The sequence below is a fragment of the Vigna umbellata genome, chromosome 11 (assembly GCF_029865625.1).
Source record: "Vigna umbellata cultivar VRB3 chromosome 11, Vumbellata_1.0, whole genome shotgun sequence".
Taxonomy (NCBI): domain Eukaryota; kingdom Viridiplantae; phylum Streptophyta; class Magnoliopsida; order Fabales; family Fabaceae; genus Vigna; species Vigna umbellata.
The window spans coordinates 23,913,834-23,941,528 of NC_142175.1; the positions used below are offsets into that span (position 1 = coordinate 23,913,834).

The following is a 27,695-nucleotide window of genomic DNA, read 5'->3' on the forward strand; positions in this document are numbered from 1 at the left end:
GGTTGTTCAAGCAACAAGTAACTATGGTGTTGATGTATGCGATTAATTATATATATGTTAACAAATATAATTAATAAATGATATGCATCATCACACACTTATATGAGTATATATATATATATATATATATATATATATATATATATATATATATATATATATATATATATATATATAACATATATTATAGTATCTTTTATGATATATATTGTGGCATAACTATGATATGTAACCTTTTCATGGTGTTATGCTGGATATTTGGAACAATACTACGTCTTTAATGATGATACTAAGCACCTTGACTCATTAATTAAAAAAAAAAAAAATCCTAACTTCACTAATATGATAAGATATATTAAGATTGTAGATGGTGAAAAATTGAAGAAAGTGTTATTTATAAGGTTTGGGTAAATATAAACATAAATTAATTGGTTGGTTAATGAATATTATTTTCTCTCGAAACATTTAATACATGCGAGTCATTTGTAACAATTACATTATATATTGAGAATGTAAATGATGATTCTAACATTTTGTTAAACAATATTTTCATGAATATTATTTATTAGAGACGTTATTAAGAGGTGTCTTCATCTTAATGTAACTGTATTAGTTTAAATCCATAATTTATGATATTATGCATGTAATGAAATGTGATAAATCCATCATTAATATTATATATATAATAAATACACCTTAATATATATTTATATGTTATTTCATCATATTGCCTAAAAAATAGTTATAAAAGTATTGATGAAATATGAAAGAATGGAATGTGAAAAAAATATAATGAAAAGTGAAATTGTTTATATGAGGTGAATGATAATAGAAAAAAAAAATAGAGTGAAAAATCGTAAAAAAATTAGAGTTGATTTTAAAAAATAAAATAAATAATAATTAATTAATTTATATAATTACTATATTGGTTTTGCATCGAAAAACAAGTAAGTTTAAATATGAATATGTAAAATTGGACTTCATCTAAAATTGAGTCAAACCTAATAAATTAAAATTATGAAATAATCCATTATGGGAAATAATGCATGGCAAATGATAAGGTTCCATTTGAATATAGTTTAGTGAAAGGGAACTTCAAGTAATTTAACTAGAATGCTAACATCATAACACCATAACAGGTTTTGAACAGAAAAATTAATTAATATTCAAAATTCGTGTTATAATTTTTCGGAATATTTAATTTTCAAAGATAAAACCGTCACACGTGAGCTGCATGGAGCTATATAATATTATATATTAAACTTTAATCTATATTCATCATGTTGCATACATATTTAATAGAAATTTTTGATAGAAATTATGGTATTGTCATATCATATCAATTAATAAAATAATATAACCATATGATAAATTTTTATTGGATGCTTTGCACATCATATTCATTAAATTAATTTATGATCAGAATAAATTTTTTTCTGTGACACAAATGTATCTGCAATTATTTATATAAAAGAAAGTTTAAAATAATATTTTTTTTACTAAAAGAATCATACAGAAATATACTATTTTTATCACTTAAATTTTATTACTACTGAATAGTTAGAATACTCTAATTAATTTCAATTTTTTTATTAGAGGTTGATATTTTTTATTAAAACTTAAATTTATCTTAAATTTAAATTGATTAACAAATTATAATATATGGTTTATTTTTCAACTCCAATGAAGTTAAATTTAACTTAATTTCATTGCCTTAATACATTCTTAAATTTCTTAAGACTGAGAAAAAGAATGATTCGAGTGAGCATATTCTGAAAACCCACCCTTCAACGTTTTGACTATGTGGCAGGTATGTTTGTCTTACTCCCAGTCTCACCTAAATCCTTTCGCTCTTTCCTTTTTCTTTCCCTCTGTTTCCTTTCATCTGTTTCTCTAATCTTTATTCACTGCTTCAATTCCCACTCCAACCAAATCCATCGAATGCTTTATTTTCCCTCCCAAAACAATTATTCAGTTCACGTTTTCTGTAAACTGAATTTGTTGGATTTTCCCAACTCTCCCAAACTGGGTACACTTGAAAACGGTTTATGAACTCTAATTCAACATGAAGTTCACATTTTTAGTTTATTCATGTGCATCTTCAATTTAACTATGTAGCTTTCGTCTTTGTTAATCTATGAAGGCATAGGGATAGTCTCACTCTAGCTTTCAGTATTCATTTTAGGAATGATATATAGAGTTGATTCTGTTGATCACTGCCTGATCAAACCCTAGTGGCATAGGTTTTAGTTTCTTGTTTGTTTTGAATGATTTTTATGTGAGGACTATTGTTTTGCCATGTAATGTTTGTGAATATGCATTAAACATAGCCATTGATGTCATTTGTATGAACTATCATATTTTTTAGGCGTATGAATTAATATTTTGCTGTGTAAGTTTTTGTAGATATGCATAAAACATAGGCATTGATGTCATTTTTGTGTGGGCTTCCTGTCATTGAGTGTGTTTATTGTCTGGCCTGTGCTCGTTGGGCATGGAAAAAATGTCTGTACAGTGCAGGCTATGAGAGTGAAAATTGGGGGCTGGCTACTGCACAAGAATTTGAGCCTGTTCCTCGGATCTGTCGGCTAATCTTAGCCGTCTACGAAGATGATATTCGTAACCCTCAATGGGCTCCCGAAGGAGGTTATGGCATTAATCCTGATTGGGTTATCTTACGGAAGGACTACGGCGATAACCAAGGCCGTGTTACACCATACATGATATACCTTGATCATGATCATGCTGAAATCATACTAGCTGTTAGTGGACTCAATTTAGCAAAGGAAAGTGATTATGTTGTTTTGCTTGATAATAAGCTGGGACAGGCTGAATTTCATGGTGGTTATGTTCATAATGGGTTATTGAAGGCAGCTGGATGGGTTTTTGACGCAGAATATGAGGTTCTTAGGAAGCTAGTGGCAGAAAATCCAACTTATATGTTAATATTTACAGGGCATTCTCTAGGGGCTGGGGTGGTGGCATTGTTGACAATGCTAGCAGTTCATAATCGAGACAAATTGGGTATACCGAGAAACAAGATAAGATGCTTTGCAATAGCTTCTCCTCGGTGTATGTCTCTCAACTTGGCTGTAAGATATGCAGATGTGATCAATTCTGTTGTACTCCAGGTTGGACAGTCTCCTTTTGATATGAACTTAGTACAACAACTTGACTGATTTACTTATTGTAGTCTTGTTTAAAAGGACAAAATTGTTTGTTAATCTTTATCAAGATATCATATGCATGAAATCTGCATATTCATTTAGGTTGTGAGTGAAGCCTCTGAATTCTTATTTGTACACATCATTGAAGGGAGGATCATCTGAAAAAACAAGATGATTTCTTTCTGGTATTAAGTGTGGTAGAAGTAAACATGCTTCTCTTAGTGATGTAGTAACATAAGGGTCTACTTAGATTTCTTTCTGGTATTAAGTGTTGATGGATTTTATAATACATCTATATTTACATGTCTAACAATTAGTAAATGTTCCTTGAATTGGTGTTGTGAATTTATTTCATTTTTGGAAAATATATTTGTATAACTAGATCCTAGATAATTGATGAGCTTGTATTAATTGTTCGGATGAACATACTCTGTCAACGTGATATGCTGATTTCAAATGATTAAAGCAGTAACGATTTGCACTGTTGAAATTTGAGAATCAATACTCATACAATTTGTTAAGCAGATTTTGTTTTAGAGAAAAAAAAAAGAAAATGGATTTGCATCCAGAAAAATATAGCGATTGATGAAATAATGCTTTGAGAAATTTCAACAATTAGATGAATGTGTGCTCCACAGAATTAATGTAATAATTGTTTTCCCGACGGGATATTTATTCAATTATTATTTTTTTTTATCAGTTCATTAGGTCTATGCACTAATTTTCTATGCTTTACTTTGACAAACTAGGATGATTTTTTACCTCGGACGACCGCTGCTTTGGAAGATGTCTTCAAATCACTTTTATGGTAAAACATCTTCATATTTTCCTCCTTCCCCTTCCTCCTTACATTGTGTTAGGATTGAGAATTTCACAAATTCAAGGAAATTAAAATACATTGAATTTGAATTACTTTTAATTCAAATTTCTTCATTTTTTCAAATGTTTGATTAGAGTATTTTAATTTGTTGAATAAAAAAAATTCAAATTTGTTGAATTTTATTTTTGTTTGATTAGAGTATTTTAATTATCACCAAATACAAAATTTTATTCAAATGTTTTTTTGTCAATGTTGGTCACATATGTGACATTGGTCAAAGTGATCTTTTTGTTCTGGTTGGTTGAAGTTATTTGTTGACCAACTTTTTGATTGCTATTGGTTGAAAATAGTCCTACTTAAGATTGACCAAAAGTTTCCTAAATCTACACAAGAAAAAATTCTGACTGATTTTGGGCAATAAATAACACTAGTGTCATTGATAGAAAAACAACTCTTGTTGGCATCAATCAAATAATAATACCAATAAACATCAACTAAAAAAAACTAGTTGACATCAACTGAAAAACAGTCTCCCCAATGTTGGCCGAGAAAATGCTGATCAACTTTGATTGAGAACTAAATTTGGCTCGTGCCATTGGAAAAGTAATCCTAACAATGTCAACAAAAAATACCCATCAATTGAAAAACTTTAACTTACATTGGCAAAAGGATAATTTTCTTGGTTAATGTCAACTAAGAGATGCTGATAAACAACTATCATATCCACTGAGAATGGCTCCATTTAATGTGATGAGAAAATGAATGGAGGGGCCATTTTCATATTCAGTTTGGGGATGAATATTGATGTTACACTCAAGAAAGATAAGAAGGGGAGTGATAAATCTTAAGGTTGATTGCTGCAAATTTGATTGCTGCAAATTTGATTGCTGCAAATTACTCTTATAAGACCCATACTTGGGTTTTTATTACTCATAACTCCATAAAGTTCTCACAAAGAATAAACTTAATTTTCTTTTAAAATTGATACATCTCCCATTACATTACAACACATGTTTTTATAGGCTAAACTATGTGTCACTCTTGACAACCATAATAAGGTCTGCCAAATTCCACCTTAATTTCCACTAAGTAGTCTTTATTCTTCATTAGCAATTAAGTCCCACTAGTGTTGTCTTTAATTCCCACTATATGTGTCACTATTTCCTACCATGAGAAAATGATGCTTTACCTTCTCTTGTGGTTTTCAGTCTTCCATTGTGACAATTAAGCCTAATTAAAAACTATAATAAAAATTACAAAGAAAACTCAATTATGTTGACCTCCTCCACATCGTATCATAACATTAGTGAAAAAAGTTGTTTGACATTTGTCAAAAGACATCGTCAGTGTGGACCAAGAAAATCCTAGTTAACATCGTTTAAGAAATAACATTAGCTTATAAGAAAATCCTAGTTAACATTGTTTAAGAAATAACATTAGCTTACAATGGTGAAAAATAACTTCGGCAATGTTGTCTGAAAAACGATCCCAATCAACATCTGCCTTAAAGAAACCCACTTGACATTTGCCACAAAATCAAGGTCGAGTTGAGGATGCATTGAGTGAGGCTGAGTGAACGACATTCTAGTTGAGGATAAGCTGACTATGCCCCAACCTCAAATGGAGTCGAGTTTGTTAGAATTATTGGACTGAGATCAAGAGGGGTGTGTGAATTGAACTATCACCAATTTTTGGAGAGAAAGATCAAATGCTTTATCAAATTTATTAAACAAGAAAGCAGCAGACAAAAATTAATGTATATGATTGATTGCAAAAGAACAAGACAATTTACAATTTTCAAGTATAGAAGATAGAGAGAGAAAAGAAAAACGAGATTTATACTTATTCACACAATAATCATAGCTACAAACAATTGTTCTGCCACTCCAGCCAAACTTATCCTCTAAACTTTTTAGTTTTGCAAGCACTTTAAAAACAAGAAAGAAACCCCAAGAACTGTTGTCTTGAACTCTACAAGACTTTATAGTTCATCCTCTGGTGATACCCTATCACAAGAACAACTTGGAAACCTATCCAAGTTCGTAACCTTACCAGAAAAACAATTCAATATCACCTAAAAAAGTTTAAGAACAGAAGAAAAACTACGAAGTCAGGTGATCACTCAAATGTTCTTCTGGTGCCAAGGTATTTATCACAAAATTCAAGAAAGATGTCTCCAAGAAGAATTGTATTACTCAAGTCTCTGTCTCTCTCGGTAGACAAAGTGTTTTCAGAAAGAATGCAATTGATTTTGAAATGAGGGAGATATAAAAATTTGAGAACCTGATAGTTTTAATCGATTGAAACACAGCTTAGAAGCCTCTCAGGGTTTTAAAATGTTAAAACAACATTTTAATGTTAAAATTACATAAATTTAATTGATTAATTTATCATTTTAATCAATTAGAACAGAAGGGGTTTGAAATGACTTGAGACGTAAGTGCTTTTAATTGATTAAAACTTATTTTAATTGATTACAACAGAGCCAAATGTTCAACTTTGGGTTTTAAGCAAGTTTAATAGATTAACTCATAATTTTAATTTATTGAAATGCTATTTGAAGCTGATCGAGTAAACCTAAGAACATTTTAATAGATTAAAAACTCATTTTAATGGATTAAAACTTAACTGCAAACCACAAAGGGCTCCATACTCCTTCTAAAAGCTTTCTTACTTGAAATATGAACAAATCAAGGCATAAAAAGAACTTACAACAAAATTTAAGCTTGAAACAATTATGTGAGGCACACTACAACCATCCTTGACGTGAGATCTTCATCACTCTAAAACCTTCACTCTCTCTGTCCTTGCATATGTCTTGATCAGCTAACAATATTGGTTGGAATCATCAAATACTTTGCATGTAGCACACATATCATTAGAGTTAGGTGGAAGTATGAAGAGAATAGACACAAATGTGAGACACGAGATAATATAAGAAATTCAAACTTTTAAATTTTATGTCGAATTTAAAATTCTATAATTTTAAGTAGTTAAATTACTCTCATAAATTTCTAGAATTTCTATTTCTTTTAAATTTCTTTACCAAGACAACATATTTTGTCATTGAGTATTTCAAATTCTCCAAAAAAGTGAATTAACCTTCTAAAAATCTCCATCCAAGCACACCTTTAGGGTATCTAGATTGTCCTGATGTTTATTTAAGACATCAAAGACTAATTTCACGAAGTCAGCAGGGCTAACAGTTTGGAGAGATTCGAATGTGCTTACGGTTGTGGAATAATTGAAAGTTAAAATTATTTATTCAAATCAGAAATCAAACACCTTGTCTCCTACTTTTTTCGGTTTCCATTATTTGCAAGTTTGATAGAGGAAGAATCTTTTCGTAGGATAAGTTAGGGGAATACCTTTTTGTGAGAGACACAAAACCATTCTTTGCCTACACCTTATAGCTTAAATTCATGGGGAAAGTTGAGATGGTTTCAGAAACAAGAATGCATAATCAAACTGAATTTCAGCACAAGATATATGGTGCCCACGCTTCATTTGTGCTTCAAGCTGAAAGGCTTATGTGTATAAGGGGGACATGCTAGAGACAGAACTCATACTTGGACTTAACTCTGGCTGGTTTAAGCTCTTTAGAAGTTAGTCCTTAACATGTTAAAACCTCTACTAGTAACTACCTGCTTTTTCAAGATTTTCACTTGTTGACTATCTTTAAGTTACCTATTGATCATCAGCTGAACACTTCTCTTGGAGGAAAAACAGTTTTTTCTTCCTGAATTTGTGTCTGATTCCAACTTGGGATATTTATGTTCTCAATGAATTCTCTGCTCCTGTAATGTATTTATTTAGAGCTTTTGGGACATCTTGTATGAAGCATATGATATAATAAATTCATAATACTGACCAGAACAGTATGAGCTTTTCAATTTTTCATGCATATGCATTGGATTAGTACAGTGAATCTCTTGCTGTTAAAATGGTTTACAGTGGGTGTTATCCGTTCTTGGCAGTTGGCCCTGCTTATTGTGTATAATGTGCTTAAAGGATACCTGCACATTGGAGGAGAAGAAGCTCAGAGATCCAAGGCGTCTATATGCACCTGGTCGGCTCTATCACATTGTGGAGCGAAAACCATTTAGGTTAAGTATAATACTCTCAAATTTTACTTAACATTTATTTATCTCAGCTGTGGCATCTTATTGAGCTCCCTCTAATTAAATGAAGACTTCTCTCTGGCCTTACTATGGTCACTATGCAAACTAAAATCATGCATTTAACAAAAATGTATCCTATACTCTTCATTTTGAACATTATGCAACTTAGTAGTGAGTGAACTAATTTTGGTGGAATATAAGGGAATTGATTTTATCCTTTAAATTCTATTGAGGCATATTGTAATTGGAAAAAAAGAAAAACTGAATAACATTCTTATGTATTGTTCTTTAAGAAAGATACAAGAGTTTATATATAGTAAAATAATAACTAAACAGACTATATCTGCATAATTGAATGCCATATGCATGGGGTTTTCCCTGAAAGGTTTTACACAGCTGCAAGCAAATTTACCTTATTTTTATTTTGTTCACCGATAAACCATGTGACTTTTGTGCAAATTGGTATTAAAATATTAAGAACTACCAGTAAGTGTCAAGCCCTAGAAGTTTATAAGGACCTACTCCAATAGAATGCCAGCTCAAACATGAAGAAGCTAGGACATTGGATATAGTAACGCATGTGTTCCCTCTGATTGAATTGAGAAGCAGGTCTTTATGCATTAAACCTTCTCTCATCCTAATTTCCCTATGATTTTTCTCTCATTCCTAGAGAGTTGGACATAATATAATATAAATGTATATTGCTAAGGTATTCACAACATTCTACAAAAATTACAAAATCTTGCAACTTTGTGTAAGGTTGTACATGTGTGCAAGATAACAAAAGTTTCACTTTATAATTTTCATTGAGAGATATCAACAAAATGTTATAAATGTCCTGTCAGTACTCAAGATTCAATACAGTTATTCTGTGTGCACATGTGAGTGTGCCCGCCCATGCTAATATCTCATGTTTGTGGAATATGATTTATTGCATTTGACATTTGAGTCTTCCAAAGTATGACTCATGGTTTCATATCTGAATTTACGGTTAAAATGTTCTTTTAATATACTTTTATGTATGCTTAAAGGATAAAGTGATCAAATTAGAAGAGCAGAATGTTATTTGTATGCAGTAATAATTAGGATTATAGTCTCTTCTGGTTGCAGAATGGGAAGATTTCCACCTGTTGTTAGGACAGCAGTACCTGTTGATGGGAGGTTTGAGCATTTAGTTCTTTCTTGCAATGCAACTTCTGATCATGCCATCATTTGGATAGAGAGAGAATCCCGACGGGCACTCAGTGTAAGCAATAAGATTTTTTCAATAATAGCAGAGTTGTCTGCAACTTGTGCTTTAATGATATTCCAAAACCTGGTTTATATTCAATGATTCATCATAGCAGTGCAACTTTTTCTTAAAAGGTGATTCCAGTCCTACTTGTGCTGCTTAAGCACTCATGATATTGGGTGAGTTTGTTTGTGCTTTTTTACTTAAAAAGTTTTTGTGGGAAATCAAATAGTATTTTAGGAAAGAATAAATTAGGAAATTTGTGTATTTCATAACAAGTATATATTTTATTGTAATCGGTACAGATTTGAATAAATAGGGACAATCCCATAAATCAAGGGATTCTAGAATAGAATATAGTTATTATATTTCCTAAAATAGCTTAGGTCTCCCGTATATATCTTGTATGATCTCTTTGTAATAAACATATCAATTTCCATTTAACCTAATTTCCAGATGGTATCAGAGCTTCCGATCTAGGAAGATCTGTCTGCGCATTGTAAACCCTAAGACGGCAGCCTGCATTGCTGCTGCATTTTTCTTAACCCTAAGACGGCAGCCTGCATTGCTGCTGCATCTCTCTTAACCCTAAGACGGCAGCCTGCATTGCTGTTGCATCTTTTCCTATATTCATTACATTTTTTTCCCTTGCTATTGCAACCTTCTCTATCGCTCAATCTTCTGTTGCTGCTGTCTTCTCTGTGCCTTAATTGCACAGCCTTTCCTTTTTTCCGCTCAACCATCTTCTTGCTATGATGTCAAGGGAAGAGGAAGTTGTGAACCCAACCCCAGAAACAGGGAATTCCCATTCCCAGCTTCCTGGAGAACTGCAGAATATCCATTCTGCATATCGACTCAATGGAAGAAATTATTTGAAGTGGGCCCAACTTGTTCGTACAGTGCTGAAGGGAAAGGGGAAGTTGAGTCACCTGATGGAGTCTGGACCCAAAGGGAAAGGGGAAGTTGAGTCACCTGATGGAGTCTGGACCCAAACAGGAGGATCCCAAGTTTACTACATGGGATGAGGAAGATTCAATGATCATGGCGTGGCTGTGGAATTCAATGATTCCAGAAATCAGCGACACATGCATGTTCCTTAATTCGGCAAAAGAGATTTGGGATACTGTAGAGCAAACCTACTCTAAAGCCAAAGATGCTGCTCAAGTATATGACGTAAAGGTGAAAACTTTGGCAGCAAAACAAGGGAACAAGACTGTTACAGAATATGCCAATCAGTTGAAATCATTATGGATGGAGCTAGACCATTATAGAGTCATAAAAGCCAAATGTACTGAAGATTCAGCACTTCTCAAGGAATATATCGAACAAGACAGATTTTATGATTTCCTTGTTGGTTTGAATCCTGAATTTGATCAAGTTAGGATTCAAATATTGGGGAAGCAAAAGGTACCATGCTTCAATGAAGTGGTGGCTATTGTGAGAAGTGAAGAAAGCAGAAGGGGTCTCATGTTGGAGAGTCCAGCAGTAGTAGAGAACTCAGCAATGGTGGCTGACCATAAAGGAGAACAGACGTTGGCCATGGTAGCCGAACAGAAGAAAGGAGGATCAGCAAATGTGGAGAAAAAAGGTGATGGTCTCTGGTGTACCTACTGCAATAAGCCTCGTCATACCCGAGAGAAGTGCTGGAAGTTGCATGGGAAGCCTTTAAATCGAGATTGAGAAGGGGGACACAGAGGAGGCCCCTCAAGGAAAGGAGGACAAGTTTATGTTGCTGCTGGAACAAATGAAGGAAATAATCCAGAAGCTGCTGCCCATCTTAATCAAGAGGAGATAGAAAGGGTGAGAACCTTTCTTAGTAAGCTGGAAAAACCTACAGGTGTGTGTTCTTTGGCATATTCAGGTAAGTTTCCACTTTCTTTTGGATTAAATGTCTCAGATACACCCTTTAACAATTACTGGATATTGGACTCTGGAGCCACAGACCACATGACACCATTAGCCAAACACTTCTCCACATATTCCCCATGTCCCAGCAACAAGAAAATTGCCACAGCAGATGGAACCCTTATAACTGCAGCTGGTCAAGGAAATATCCAAATCAATTCTTTAATAACCTTAAAAGATGTTCTCCATGTCCCAAAGCTGTCCACCAACCTAGTCTCTATACGAAAACTTATAAAGGATTTGTCATGTAAGGTTGTTTTTTACAACGATCATTGTGTATTTTAGGACAAGGATTCGGGGAGGATGATTGGACATGCTAGAGAATGGAATGGCCTTTATTATCTTGAAGATCCAAATCTGTCCAACAAAAACAGAATCTCTCATTCCTTCATATCTGAATCTTTGATGACCAACAGAGAAAAAATCATGCTTTATCATTGTCGGTTGGGACATCCCTCCTTTGGAGTGATCAAAATTATGTTTCCCTCTCTGTTTACAAAGTTAGATGTTGAGAGTCTTCATTGTGAGGTGTGTGAACTTGCTAAGCACAAGCGTGTATCTTTTCCAATAAGTAATAAAATTAGCAATTTCCCCTTTTATCTTGTTCATACTGATGTATGGGGACCTTCTAATGTTTCAAATGTGTCTGGTGCTCGATGGTTTGTCACCTTTATAGATGATTGTACAAGGGTCACTTGGGTTTTCCTACTTAAACAAAAATCAGAAGTCAGTTCTGTCTTCCTAAACTTCCACTCCCTGATAAAAGGTCAGTTTGGTGTTAATATTAAGAGGCTTAGGTCAGATAATGCCAAAGATTACTTCAATCATGTCCTTAATTCTTTTTGTCAAAAAGAAGGTATAATTCATGAGTCCTCTTGTGTCAAAACACCACAGCAGAATGGGGTCGCAGAAAGAAAAAATGGGCATCTATTAAATCAGACTCGGGCATTGTTGTTCCAAAATAGTGTTCCAAAAAATCTCTGGGGGGAAGCTGTTCTTACAGCAACACACCTTATCAATAGACTACCCTCTAGAGTCTTAGGATCAAAAAGCCCTATGGAAGCTTTGTCGTCTTTCTATCCAAACCTATCCACTACAAATAATCTTAAACCAAGAGTTTTTGGGTGCATCTCATATGTCCATATTCATAATACAGACAGGGGGAAACTTGATCCTAGAGCCTTAAAGTGTGTCTTTGTTGGTTACTCACTCACTCAGAAAGGGTGTAAATGCTACCACCCCCCATCCAAAAAATTCTTTGTGTCTAGGGATGTTACCTTCAATGAACAAGAGGGCTATTTCCATCAACCTTATCTTCCGGGGGAGAGTTTCAGGGAAGATAAGGAAAGTAGTAATTCTGGTTTTCCCGTTCTTCCAGACCTGATATTTGAACCTAAACTAGATCAAATTCAAGAAAGTGAAATTAATTGTGAAGTTGATCAAGGAGATGTTGAAGCTGGAAAATTTGGTAAGAAGCTGGTATACTCAAGAAAGACTAAGGCCATTCCAGGATCAAGCAATGTTCAAGAATCCAACTCAAATCCACAAAAAGAGGTAACAATTTTTTCTCCAGCTGTGCAGGCTGAAATTGAAACCCAAAATGATCTTGAAATTGAAACCCAAAATGATCTTGACCTCCCAATTGCCATTAGAAAAGGGCCAAGAAAATGCACCAAACAGCCAATCTACCCTCTCTCAAATTACCTGTCCTTTGAAAATTTCTCTCCTACCCATAAAGCCTTCCTAGTAAACCTAAACACTACGCTCCTACCTAATACCCTATCTGAGGCATTGTCTGACAGAAAATGGAGGCAAGCCATGGATGTAGAGATGGAGGCGTTAGAGAAGAACAACACCTGGGAGTTAGTCACCTTACCAATAGGAAAGAGGCCAGTTGGATGTAAGTGGGTTTATACAGTGAAATACAAGGCTGATGGATCAATTGAGAGATATAAGGCAAGACTAGTTGCCAAAGGGTTCACCCAAACCTATGGAGTTGATTATTTGGAGACCTTTGCTCCGGTTGCCAAAATGAACACAGTTAGGGTGATATTGTCTCTTGCTGCCAATTATGGTTGGAACTTGGAACAATTTGATGTTAAGAATGCTTTCCTACATGGAGACCTTGAAGAAGAAATTTATATGGAGATACCTCCGGGATACGGTAGAGACGTTGTTACCAACACTGTTTGCAAGCTGAAAAAGGAATTATATGGGCTAAAACAGTCCCCCCGTGCATGGTTTGGCAGGTTTACTAAAGTTATGACAGGTCTAGGTTACAAACAAAGCCAAGGGGACCATACTTTGTTCTTTAAACATTCCAAGTCAGGGGGAGTAACAATATTATTGGTGTATGTGGATGACATAATATTAACTGGAGATGATAAAGAAGAGCAGCGATTGTTGAGCCAATGCTTGGGCAAGGAATTTGAGATCAAGACCTTGGGAAAACTAAAATATTTTTTGGGAATTGAAGTTGCCCACTCCAAGAAAGGGATATTTATATCCCAGCAGAAGTATATCACTGATTTGCTCAAGGAAACTGGCAAGGCAGCGTGCAAACCTGCTAGTACCCCATTAGAACCAAACATAAAGCTTGGAAATGCAGAAGAAGACGTTGCTGTTGAAAAAGAGATGTACCAGCGATTAGTGGGCAGACTTATATATTTGTCTCATACCAGGCCAGATATTGCCTATGCAGTGAGTTTAATTAGCCAATTTATGCATAGCCCAAAGGAGACCCAATTACAAGCTGCCCATAGAATTTTACAGTACCTTAAAGGAACTCCAGGAAGAGGGATTCTATTCAAAAGGAATGGTAATGTGAAGCTTGAAGCCTATACTGATGCTGATTATGCAGGGTCAATTGTGGATAGGAGGTCAACTACAGGATATTGCACCTTTCTTGGAGGAAATCTTGTGACTTGGAGAAGCAAAAAGCAGGGTGTAGTGGCTCGGTCCAGTGCTGAAGCGGAATTCCGAGCCATGGCACAAGGTATATGTGAGTTGCTATGGCTTAAAATCATCTTAGAAGACTTGAGGATAAAATGGGAAGAACCTATGAAGCTCTATTGTGATAATAAGTCAGCAATCAGCATAGCCCACAACCCAGTGCAGCATGATAGAACAAAGCATATTGAAGTAGACAAACACTTCATCAAAGAAAAGCTTGATAGTGGCTTGATATGCACTCCATATGTGTCCTCTCAAGATCAAATTGCAGACATTCTTACCAAGGGGCTGGGCTGCCACAATTTTGAGAAGATTGTATCCAAGCTGGGAATGGAAAACATCTATTCACCAGCTTGAGGGGGAGTGTCGGAAATCAAATAGTATTTTAGGAAAGAATAAATTAGGAAATTTGTGTATTTCATAACAAGTATATATTTTATTGTAATCGGTACAGATTTGAATAAATAGGGACAATCCCATAAATCAAGGGATTCTAGAATAGAATATAGTTATTATATTTCCTAAAATAGCTTTGGTCTCCCGTATATATCTTGTATGATCTCTTTGTAATAAACATATCAATTTCCATTTAACCTAATTTCCAGAGTTTTTTAATAAAATAAGCAGATTTTTGCTTCTTTTTTTGTTTGTCTAATCTAATTTTTTAAAAGGTTTAATTGCTTCCTTTGTCCCCAGTTTGGTTGAATTGTGTCAAATTCATCCTCATTTTTAAAAAAGTTTCATTGTCATCCTCACGTGGTGTAAAAGTTTCATTGTCGTCCTCACGTGGTGTAAAAGTGTCAATTGAATCCAAACATAGAAAAAATTTGTGTCAAAGTAGTCATTTTTCCTATATATCTGTGTCTTCCTTTCATACAATCAAGTACAGATATTCATTTTACCTTATCCAATTTAAGGCTTTTCATAGCTCCAGAGAAGTGACATATGAAAGGAAGACACAGAGATATAGGAAAAATGACTACTTTGACACAAATTTTTTCTATGTTTGGATTCAATTGACACTTTCATACCACGTGAGGACGACAATGAAACTTTTTTAAAAATGAGGATGAATTTGACACAATTCAACCAAACTGGGGACAAAGGAAGCAATTAAACCTTTTTAAAACAAGTAGTCTTTTTTAAGAAGCAAATATTTTCTTCTTAAATAAATGATTTTTAAAAAAAATCTTATTTTGAAACACTTATTTTATATTAAACCAAACTGGCCATTGTTAGTTTCTGCTCCTACCATTAATTTTTAAGGTAAAATACTATCTCAGGTTCTTTTTACATCTACCCTCCTTCTAATTTTTGTGTGCAATAATCCCCAATTTCTTCTTTCCTATACCTCCCTTTTTACTAGAGTTTAAATCCCGTAGTTTTTTATTTGTTAGCTTTTCCTATAACCCCACATGATGTATCATAGTGTACACCACCTCTAAAGACTTGTGAAAGTACCAATATTCTGTATATCAAACTTAATTACCCACTCTTGGACAGTTGCACTAACTTATTTACCCAATCCAGTCATAGATATATGTTGCTTAATCAAAGGATTGGATGTTATTGCATCACCTTACAGGCTGCAATCCTAACCAGGTTAGCACTATAACCTGTAACAATCATGTGCAGTATTCTTAATACAATTAAAAAATACAAAAATGGCGGATCAAACCAAAACTCACTAAGAAAATATCTAATGTGGGAGACCAAATCGACAAAAATCAGAGACAATAGGAGGTACTCCATCCCACCCAGTAAAAGCTAAAGTTCTAAGACCATAAACAGCTAAACTATCCCCACACCTATTTCTCTCCCTATAAGTGTGTGAAAATCTAAACTGTATACCATTTAATAGAATAAAAAACATTATTCCTTAATTTCCTAGAAACTAAACTATCAGACAAAGCTTTCACAGTAAGCAAGGACTCCATTTCCAACCTTTTTGAATAGTGATAGCAATAGCCTGAATAACAAAACACCCAGGAGTTCAGCTTCAAAAACTGAATTTTCATGTATATATTTTTCCCAATACCCATGATCTCAGCTCTTGAAACCTAAAATCCCACCCCTGCACACACCCACCCACCTCTAGAGCATGAAAAGAAACCACCCGGCCTGCAATTGATCAGCGCAGATAATTTAGCAAAATTTAAAATTAAAAGAATCCAATTACAAAAAATGCAATGGAAACCATAGGCTTTTAGAACAACTATTAAGATGTTCCAATCAATGGTGTCAAAAGGTTTTCTAATATTAATCTTGAGAGCAATGTTTCCAGAAGAGCACTCGCTGTCTATAAATTTATAGACTCTGAAACTGTGCCTATGCAGTCAGTGATACACTTCTTCCTGGAACGGATCTCTTTGCTAGGGAGAGATGAGGTTCCCTTTAACCAAAGCTAATCTATCAGAAAGAATATTAGAAATAATCTTATATTTGAAATTAGCCAAAGCTATTGGTCTTAATATTCCAATTACATTTGCATCAGGTTCTTTAGGAATTAGGATAATGTGGTTGGAATTATAATTAATAAGAATTCATCAGTTCCTTAAAAACTGCAAAATAGAACTAAGAGCATTATAGTTTTTCTATTGTGAATTGTGTGTCTAATCACGCATGTAAATCCTTTATTATAATAATTTAAAGTATCATATTGTATAATACCCAATTTTTTTTGTAAAATGCACCGGAAAAACCATCTGAACCAGGAGCAGTGTCAGATGAGGGATTGAAGACAATTTTGTTTTACTTCCAGAAGCTAGGTTGTTGAACAAGAGCACAACGTTCAACATCAGTTAAAAGGATGGGTATGACATTAATGATACTATAATCATCAGAATGCCTGTGAAAAACAATAAAGAAGTTGCTCAAAATGTTGGACATGTCATTTTTTTTAAAGCATAGTGTTATGTTCCTGGGTTGGAAACCTAACTATCAACGCTCTCAGTCAACAAAAGAACAAAGAAAGAATAAATTTCTGTATTGAAATTGAGAACAAAGTACACTGATAGTGTTAATGGAGGCCTAATCCCCCTCTTAACCCTAACGGAGGCCTAATCCCCCTCTTCTGGCCAATGTCCAGATTTACAAAATAATCTACAATAATCCCCCCACAGAATTACCAAAAGGCTTATTTATACTCTATTTCTCCCCCCAACAGCCTAACAAACTTTCCCGCTCTTTACTTCTATCCTAAATCAATTACCCATTATACCCTACCACCCATATCCTAACATTACACCCCGCTGCAGAACAACGTTGTCCTCAAGGTTGGAAGCGGGAGGCTTGATCTCATGGTTCCTCTTCATCATCGTGTACTCATATGAATGGAACCCTCTGGCAACTGCCCTCCAATTCAGGTCTAGAGGTTTGGGTGGTGGCAATTCCTCCTTTCATGACTTCCATTCTTCTTGGATTTTATTAGCTTCCAACATTGTTAGGGAGTTGATTGTATATAGGAGGAGGGGTAAAGTCACAGAGCCTAACTGCCAAGGCAGTTAGGAATAGTTCTGTTAAGTGCTGTTAGTAAGTGATATAAAAGGGGGATTAGTGGTTGGTTGGGATTAGTTTTGAGTATTATTGTTTGGCGGGAACTCTGGTAGTTCTTTGGAGGGAGGTTAAGCTCTCGGGTTACGTTGTATCACCATTCTTGTGATTCTTTTCAATAAAAGGAGGGCTGTATAATTCAGATAAATTGTCTTTGTGTGTTCTTGAGTGTCTTTCCATAGGTTCTTGATCCCAAGAACCTATCATTTGGTCCGACCTGCCGGATCACGAAGGGGAGGAGCCAGCTATGGGGAGCGAGACGGAGGGAAGGTTAGATAACTTGGAGATCACGGTTGAGGGAATCAAAGATGAGACCGCGGCAATCAGACGCGACGTGCAGCAATTGATGAGAATGATGGGGGGAGGTTCGAACCATCAAGGGGGTGGTTCTGAAGGGAGCAGTAGCTCGGTGAACGAGAACCCAGGGAGGGGCGATACTGGGGGAATCGGGGTCAATTGGCGGAAGAAGGTGGAACTGCCATCATTCGAAGGCGGAGATCCATACATTTGGATTAATCGGGCTGAAAGATTTTTTGACATTCAGAAGGTAGCAGAGGGGGATAAGGTCGAACTCGCTTACATTAGTATGGAGGGAAGCGCGAGTTATTGGTTCAAGTATTGGCGGGATAAAACCAGGAATCGGACGTGGATGGGTTTGAAGGATGGGTTGATTAATCGATTCGGTGGTGGGTTCCGGGGAACGGTTTACGAACAGATGGCCACCTTGAGGCAAGAAGGAGCATTGGAAGAGTTTGTAAAGAGTTTTGAGATGTTACTAGGTCAGACCCAGGGCCTATCGAAGGAGCTGATTTTGGGTTTCTTTCTGGCGGGGTTACGTGAAGATATTAAAGGCCAGGTGAGAATTCAGAATCCCTCTGATTTGATGGTCGCAATCAGAGTTGCGAGAGACGTGGAGGACGCCATAAACCGTGCATGCGGAGGAGGTTGGAACGGGCTCAAGATGACCCACGTGGGTAATCGAACTGCGACGGCGATAGTGAGGGCTGATGGAGATCGCAGTATCGCGACGAGGGTTGGTGGTTTAGAAGGAGCGGGTACGGCCAGGAGAGAAGGTGCGACGGTGGCTAATAGCACCAATGCGAGGGCCAATGGCTCGGCCGGAGGAGAAAATAAGAATCGAATGGTCAGAAACTTACCTTATCCAGAGTATCTGAAGAGGAGGGAAGAAGGGAGGTGCTTCCGATGCGGAGGGCCGTTCGCACCGGGTCACCGGTGTGCGGAGAAGGGCTTGAGAGTGTTGCTTCTGGCGGAGGATGAGGAGGGTGAGTTGGAGGAAAACGTTGACTTTGAGACGAAACCTATGGAGCTCTCGGCTTGTTTGGCGGAGGGTCTAACGCCTCCCAAAACCATGAAACTGACCGGTCTGATAGGAGAAAAACAAGTGGTAGTCTTGATCGATAGCGGAGCCAGCCATAATTTCATCAGCCGGAAGGTGGTTGAGGAACTGAGGCTTCCGGTAACAGAAACGGCCACATACGCGGTGAGTTTGGGTGACGGGTGTAAGAAGTGGACCAGGGGGCGATGTGAAAAGGTGGGATTGATGCTGGGAAATGTGAAGGTAGAGGAGGACATGCATGTGTTTGATCTCGGTGGAGTGGATTTAATATTGGGTATTGCATGGTTGGCAAAACTGGGTGAGGTGGTTATTAACTGGAAAGAGATGTCTATGCAGTATGTGGTGGATGGAGAGAAGAAGAAAATCTGCGGTGACCCAGCTTTGGCAAGACAGCTGGTGGAACCGGGTGCACTTACAAAAATCACAGACGCTGAGTCATGGTTCTTGGTGTGGGAATTGTGCATAGTGGAGGCCAGGGGAAACGGTGACGTGAAGGATGATTTGACGAAGCAACAGAAGACAGACCTCATAAAAGTCTTGCGGGCCCACTGCAAGGTGTTTATGGAGAGAGAAGGACTACCTCCTTCACGTGATTCACAGCACCGAATAGTGCTTAAGGAAGGTAAGGATCCTATAAATGTAAGGCCTTATAGGTATCCTTTCTTCGTGAAAGAGGAGCTCGAGAAACAGGTTGCAGATATGCTTCGAGCTGGTATTATTCGACCCAGTCAAAGCCCGTTTTCCAGCCCGGTAATTTTAGTGAAAAAGAAAGATGGGAGCTGGAGATTTTGTGTGGATTATCGGGCATTGAACAAGGCTACGGTACCGGATAAATTCCCTATTCCGGTAATTGAAGAACTATTGGATGAGCTCAAGGGTGCTAGATATTTCTCTAAGCTGGACTTGAAGGCGGGTTACCACCAGATACGAATGAGAGAGGAGGACATTCACAAGACTGCATTCAGAACCCACCAAGGCTTGTTCGAATTTATGGTGATGCCTTTTGGGTTAATGAATGCCCCGGCCACGTTTCAAAGTGCCATGAACAGATTAATGGCACCTTATTTGAGGAAATGGGTACTGGTTTTTTTTGATGACATATTGGTGTACAGCCCATCCTGGGAAGAGCATCTCCACCACTTAACAGCGGTACTGCAGCTGCTGGAAGAGAAGGAGTGGGTAGCAAATCAAAAGAAATGTGAGTTTGGGAAAAGGAGGATTCAATATTTGGGGCACCAGATTTCGGAGCAAGGAGTGGAGATGGATCGGGATAAGATAAGGGCCATGATGGAGTGGGAAGAACCCCAGAATTTGAAGGCATTGCGAGGTTTTTTGGGCTTAACGGGGTATTATAGGAGGTTTGTGCCGAAGTATGGGGAGCTAGCTAAACCTCTCACGGAGTTGTTGAAAAAGGGAAAGTTTGAGTGGTCTGAGGAAGCCCGGGCAGCTATGGGATCTCTAAAGAGGGCAATGACAACGGCACCGGTGCTAACACTGCCCGACTTTACACAGGAATTTCATGTGGAGTGTGATGCTTCTGGGAGTGGAGTGGGCGCTGTATTGATGCAACATAAGAAGCCCATTGCTTTCTTCAGCAGGGCATTGTCTGAGGGGTCTCGGTCTAAGTCAATTTATGAGAAGGAGTTAATGGCGTTGGTTATGGCCATCCAGCATTGGAGACCCTATCTATTGGGGAGGAGGTTTGTGGTTTATACGGATCAGCGCAGCCTCAAATATCTGTTGGAGCAAAGAATAACGACGCATAGCCAGCAGAATTGGATAGCCAAGTTGATGGGGTATGATTTCGAAATAGTTTATAAATTAGGAAGTTCCAACAAGGTAGCAGACGCCTTGTCTCGTAAAGAAGAAAGGGGTACAAAGGAGGGAGAACTACGGGCACTTTCTAGGCCTTATTGGCATGACTTTCAAGAGGTTTTAAAAGAAGTAGAAGAAGATGACATGCTGCGAAAGATTATGGATGATCTCAAGGAGGACCCAACGAGCCATGAAGCATACACGATGGAGAATGATCGCCTTCACTATAAAGGACGATTGGTTTTATCAGCTAAATCGAGTTGGATTCCCAAGCTTCTTGCGGAGTTTCATGTGACGAGTACAGGAGGCCATTCGGGTGTGTTTCGTACTTACCGGAAAATTGCCCAATCACTATATTGGCCAGGAATGAAGAGAACGGTGACAGATTTTGTCGCGGGGTGCGTAATTTGTCAACAGCACAAGTACCTGGCTGCCTCTCCTCAGGGTCTTTTGCAGCCATTACCGATCCCACAAGCTATTTGGGAAGAAATAAGCCTTGATTTCATTGTTAAGCTACCCAAGTCACACGGGTTTGACGCAATACTGGTGGTAGTTGACAGGCTGAGTAAGTATAGCCACTTTATTGCTTTGAAACATCCTTATTCGGCTCGCACGGTTGCAGAGAAGTTCGTTCAAGAAATAGTAAGGTTACATGGGATCCCTATGTCAGTAGTCAGTGATAGAGACCCCCTGTTTTTAAGTGTATTTTGGAAAGAGCTCTTCAGGATGCAGGGTACTCAGCTCAGTATGAGCACCGCATACCATCCTGAGTCGGATGGCCAGACTGAAGTGGTGAACAGAATTTTGGAGGGATATTTGAGGTGTTTTTGCTCAGAGCAGCCGAGGAGTTGGAAGTTGATGCTTCCTTGGGCTGAGTACTGGTATAATACCAGTTATCAAAGTGCAGCCAGGTGTTCCCCTTTTGAAATAGTTTATGGAAGAGCACCTCCAGCTTTGAGTCGGTTTATTCCTGGGGAGACAGCGGTGGAGTCGGTTGTTCAAGATTTGATGACAAGGGATGAAGCTTTGAAACAGCTTAAAATGCATTTAAGGCAAGCACAAGAGGCGATGAGTAATCAGGCAAATAAAAAAAGGAAAGAATCAGACATTAAGATAGGCGATTGGGTCTATTTAAAGATTAGACCCCATAGACAATCATCCATGCCAACTCGCTTACATCCGAAGCTATCGGCAAGGTATTATGGACCCTTTGAGGTATTACAGCAGATAGGGAAAGTTGCGTTTAGGTTGCAATTACCAGAGGCAGCCAGAATCCATCCCATATTCCACGTTTCCCAACTGAAGAAAGCTGTGGGGGAGAAGAAAGTGGAAAAAGAGCTTCCAGCTGAGTTACAAGCAGATGGACCAATGTTTAGACCAGCCAAGGTGCTGGACAGGAGAACTCGACAACTGGGAGCAGAGGAAATACCACAAGTTTTGATAGAATGGCAAGAAGGGGGACAAGAGAGTGCTACATGGGAAGATGAGGTGACTATACAAGAGCAATACCCGGAGTTCAACCTTGGGGACAAGGTTGTTGGAGGAGAGGGGAGTAATGTTAGGGAGTTGATTGTATATAGGAGGAGGGGTAAAGTCACAGAGCCTAACTGCCAAGGCAGTTAGGAATAGTTCTGTTAAGTGCTGTTAGTAAGTGATATAAAAGGGGGATTAGTGGTTGGTTGGGATTAGTTTTGAGTATTATTGTTTGGCGGGAACTCTGGTAGTTCTTTGGAGGGAGGTTAAGCTCTCGGGTTACGTTGTATCACCATTCTTGTGATTCTTTTCAATAAAAGGAGGGCTGTATAATTCAGATAAATTGTCTTTGTGTGTTCTTGAGTGTCTTTCCATAGGTTCTTGATCCCAAGAACCTATCAAACATTCTGGTCACCTCTTTTCCAGAATTACAATCCCTGAGGAAATGGTCTTCGATGTCTTTCAAAGCTTCAAAAAGTTCTCTCCCCTTTGCAGGTGCCTCACGAACGGCAAGGCCCTTCTTTTGTTCGCTGGTCCACCTCTTCCCAAAATCCATCCTTCTCTCCCGACCATTGATTCTTCCATCCAGCTTTCCCTCCTCAGCCTTCATTCTAATTGTAAGCCTGTTCGGCCAATTACTGAGAGATTGTTTGAACTGTAAGACCATTCGGCCTTTGAATGTAACTATAAGACCGTTGGGCCTTTGAATGTAACTGTAAGTCCGTTCGGCCAATGACTAGGAGACCGTTTTGAGTGTAAAATCGTTCGGCCTTTGACTGCAACTGTAAGACCGTTCGGTTCCTCCTGTCCTTTCACGTTCAGATTCGGCGGTTCTCTCCTGTTCGGTTCCGGACGTCCTCTTCCGTTTGTTCCTTCAGTCCTCTCGGATTCACAGCTTGTAGTGCTAGCCTGTTCGGTTCCGGCCGTCCTGTCACGTTCAGCTTCTTCAGTCCTCTTCGGTTGGGTCCAGCCCTCCTCTCTTGTCCGACCGACCGCTCGGCACTCTCTATCGACCTGGGCTATAGCACTTGGACTCCGACCGCTCGGTAACTCTCGATCGGCCTGGGGTATAACGATCGGCCTCGGACCGTGTCACCTCACCGCTCGCTCATCCCCAAGACGACTTGTCTTCTATGGCCTCGGACCGCTTGGCTACTCCCGATCGGCATGGGCTATAGCACTTGTCCTCGGACCGCTCGGTCTGGTCTACCGTAATTGGCCTCGTACCGCCCGGTAACCCCTCCTCGCGTTCGTCCCCCAGATGACTCGTCTTCTATCTCGCTCCCTTTCCTTACCTTTTCGCCTCCCTATACATACTCTTCCCCCGTCCCCATCTGTTTCGATGCCGCCAAACGCTCAACAATGGTTCCAAACCTTATCACCAGGGCTTCCTTCAAGCCATCCCAGGAATGATTCTTGGCTTTCTCCTTCCATGCTCTGAACCAGTAGCCAGCGCTCCCCTACATACTGATATCGGCTAGGCGCACCTTTACCTCCTCCAATACCCTTCGTAACTCGAACAATTTCTCTGCGCGATTGATCCAGTTCAGCGGATCAATCCCCTCGAAGACGGGTAGCGCCACCCGTTTCCGCCAGCTGTTTTGCCTCTCAGTATGTTTGTCTTCCCTTCCTCCTTCGTCTTTCCGCCTCACCCTCCGATTCTCGTTGACGGACGCTTGGTCCCCATCTGCGTGTCCATCCTGGTTCCTGTTTCGTCCACCCAGCCTTTGCATGATTTCTTGTAAGTTTTGACGCATCGTGGCTGTTTCTTGCCGTATTTCTTCCATATTTCTTCTTTATTTTGCCATGCTCCTTTCGTCGGTCCTCCTCTCCCAGGTATTGTCTCTTCCTTCCATCACACTCACTTCTCCCTCAATTGGATCTGGCAGCTTCTCGATCCAGCAATTCTCCTGTTGATACGGCAGCGCTCTGCTTCTCGATCTCGCAGCGCTCCCTTGATGATCCGGCAGGTCGGACCAATTTGTTAGGTTCCTGGGTTGGAAACCTAACTATCAACGCTCTCAGTCAACAAAAGAACAAAGAAAGAATGGATTTCTGTATTGAAATTGAGAACAAAGTACACTGATAGTGTTAATGGAGGCCTAATCCCCCTCTTAACCCTAACGGAGGCCTAATCCCCCTCTTCTGGCCAATGTCCAGATTTACAAAATAATCTTCAATAATCCCCCCACAGAATTATCAAAAGGCTTATTTATACTCTATTTCTCCCCCTAACACCCTAACAAACTTTCCAGCTCTTTACTTCTATCCTAAATCAATTACCCATTATACCCTGCCACCCCATATCCTAACACATAGTATTATTGTGTTTTAAAAAGGATATATTGTTCGTAGTAGCTCTAATAGTGGCCTTGCACTGAAAGTATTTAGTGTTCCCATCTCCTTCAGCAAACGATTTTGTTCTTGATTTTTCCCTCCAAAACTCCTCTTGATTAAGTTGTATTGAAATTAATGATAGATTTTTCTCCTGTTGAATAAGATCCTCGTCATAATTTGTTTGCTCAATTTTGGTTGGAATCTGCTGGAGCTTTGTGGATGCTTCTTCAATTTTCTTGTGTACATTGTCAAAAACATTCCTTTTCCAAATTTTAATTCTAGTCTTAACTTCCTTGAGCTTTCGATGAGAATGGACATACGAAAACCAGTGCATATTATATTCCAGGCTTCTTCAATCACTCTTCTGCAATCAGGATGTTGTATTCACATAGAAAGGAACTTAAAGGATGACAAATGAAAACCTTCCATACTGAGAGTCTTAAATAAGATATCATGATGATCAGAACTTGTTAGGATAAGCAGACAACGTGCAAAAAGTTTTAAATAAGATAGGATGATGATCGGAACTTGTTAGGATAAGCAGACGTGTAACCTCTGCATGCATATATCAATATTATTTGCCGCCCTTGCTCCTATGATAATACATTTAGGCCATGTACTCAAGCCATGTGCATCAACGCATAATTTGTCACGAGTGATCCATGTATGGGGTTTCAACAAGCCTTACATCAATTGTTTAGAGCCTATCACAACCTCCTACTTTACCTGAGCTTGGTATGAATTGTGGGATGGAGTTAAAATTCCTATTTTTATCTATAAATTTTAATTCCTTTCAAACCCTGTTGCTTAATTTGACTTTGATTTCCAATTTAAATTTTTACTCTTGATAAACTATATTAAATTCAAGATATCTTTCTCTTTTTAGACAAATTTGAATTTTATTATTATTATTATTATCTTATTCTAGTTAATTTTAGTTTGATTTTAAACATTTTATATATATAATATTAAAAAAGATTAATTATCTTATTGGAATACTTTATTTCTATGATTTATTCTTTTATTTTAAAATTGTTATCTATTTAATTTATCCTGTCTAATAAAAGGGAATATTCAATATTAACAATGTAAACACTTAATCCCATATCTTTAATTTGGCTTTATTTATAAATTTTGCATTAATCAAAAAGTTTCCCTACACTTAATCCCATATCTATTTGTAATTGTTTATCTTAGATATATTATATCTAAGATATATATATTTTATGTTTATTTTATCTTTATTTTTTATCTTTAGTTGGTTTGTTATTATTTTTTATTTGTATTTTGGGTTTAACTTATATTTTTTCTATTATAATATAGTATCTATGTGAATATTTAACACAAGAAATTAATTCCATACCTAGATTTTACTTCTTAACCGGTTAGTTTTACTTGTAGAGATATTATGATGCTGTCAAGCACTTGATCACGTTTTCTGCTTGCGTTCTTATGATACCATATGCATTCTAATTTATTGACAAATAGCAATTGATTAAGAAATTTTAGAAAACCACATTGTAAATGTTTCAGTGCAGTGATTCTTGAAGTATCACATCGGCATCAGTAAGTATTTTCCCTTTTGTTAGTGTGGGTAAGTTTGTTTCTAAATGTACTGGTGACTGTATTCTGTAGATTTTTGTTAGTTGATCTCTTTGTAAACTAACTGGTATTCAGAGAGATAATTTTTTTATCAGCTTTCTGAAAGAAAAACATAATCCATTATTTTCCTAGAATTAATCCCATGTGAACTTAAACTAAGCCTTTTGCTGATGTTGTTATTTGATATATGATATTTTCTGTGATCTCATGTGCATTCTCATCTATCCACACTAAAATGGTATGTCTGTCATTTAATCCATTGTATTTCTTGCATCAGTTAATGCGAGACAAAGACGAGAATATGGAGATTCCAGCAAAGCAGAAGATGGAGAGGCATGAATCCATAGCTCGAGAACACAGTGAAGAGTACCATGCAGCCCTTCAGAGAGCAGTTGCTTTGGATATTCCACAAGCATACTCCCCTTCATCATATGGAACATTTCATGAAACTGATGTTGGAGAGGATTCTGGAAGATCAACTGAAGGTTCCTCCTTGTTTCATAAGAAACGAACACAAAGTTGGAATGAATTTGTTGGACGTTTGTTTGATGTGGATGATTCAGGTCATATGGTGTTCAAAAAGACACCTCCATGAAATATTTATCCCTCATAAGCTTAATAAAGCACTATTTGTTTCTTCTTTGGTTCATATCTTGGATTATTTCTTCCTCAATCTCAGCAATATTAGTTTATGCTTTTCCTAAGTTTTGGATTAGTCCATTTGAAATATAAAACCTTCATTATAAATTAATCTTTTTGAAAACCTTTTGTAAATTTTGGATTAACAGCTATGAAGGTTTCACTTTTCATATTACGTTTAGCTTAACAAGAGAGGATTTAAGATTATTCAATAACCGTATCATCATAAAAACATTTTCAATAAGTCTTTCTAAGAAAGAAAATTAATAAGGAAATAATAAATGAATTTTTCATCAGCCAGTTTAGAAATAAAAAATAAAATTTTAGAGAAGTTATTAGATTTTTTTTTAAAAAAATTAGTTCATATATAAACCAGTTATAATTTATAAAAAAGATTGTTTTATTTCTTTTTCTTTTTTGAAAGTGTTTATGAAAGAAAAAAAACTATCTAATTGAATTCTAACTTTATTCCAAAGATGAAGAGAGTGAATCAAAACAATTATCATGGCACACTCTAATTAAATATATTAAAAACTATGAGTTACACTCCTTAACTAAGATATATGATTTTGTTGTTTTTTATGGTTTATAAGAAATATTAATCAATAACAAAGTGTGGATTTAGATAAATAATTTAATTAAATACTCATTAAACAAGTATTTTATTAAGTTGTTTACTTAAATCCACCTTAGAGACCAATAATTATAAATTTATTTGATAGTT

The 27,695-nt window shown here is 37.1% G+C and overlaps 1 protein-coding gene and 1 pseudogene across 1 annotated transcript; one reads left to right on the plus strand and one right to left on the minus strand.

Annotated features, from left to right (window-relative positions):
- The first annotated feature begins 1,813 nt into the window (after positions 1–1,813).
- On the plus strand, positions 1,814–26,981 carry LOC124821940 (alpha/beta-Hydrolases superfamily protein). Its single transcript, XM_088102156.1, has 5 exons — positions 1,814–3,131; positions 3,917–3,975; positions 7,965–8,093; positions 9,219–9,354; positions 26,610–26,981. The coding sequence occupies exons 1-5, from the start codon at positions 2,430–2,432 to the stop codon at positions 26,925–26,927; spliced, it is 1,344 nt and encodes a 447-aa protein (XP_087958282.1). The 5' UTR covers positions 1,814–2,429; the 3' UTR covers positions 26,928–26,981.
- Positions 23,400–24,180, minus strand: LOC148191231 (uncharacterized; annotated as a pseudogene).
- Positions 26,982–27,695: the final 714 nt, after the last annotated feature.

Coding starts and splice junctions, on each gene's coding strand:
- LOC124821940 (XM_088102156.1), top strand. CDS start 2,430: ATGTCATTTTTGTGTGGGCTTCCTGTCATTGAGTGTGTTTATTGTCTG. Junction 3,132..3,916: donor TCAATTCTGTTGTACTCCAG/GTTGGACAGTCT, acceptor TTGACAAACTAG/GATGATTTTTTACCTCGGAC. Junction 9,355..26,609: donor AATCCCGACGGGCACTCAGT/GTAAGCAATAAG, acceptor TTCTTGCATCAG/TTAATGCGAGACAAAGACGA.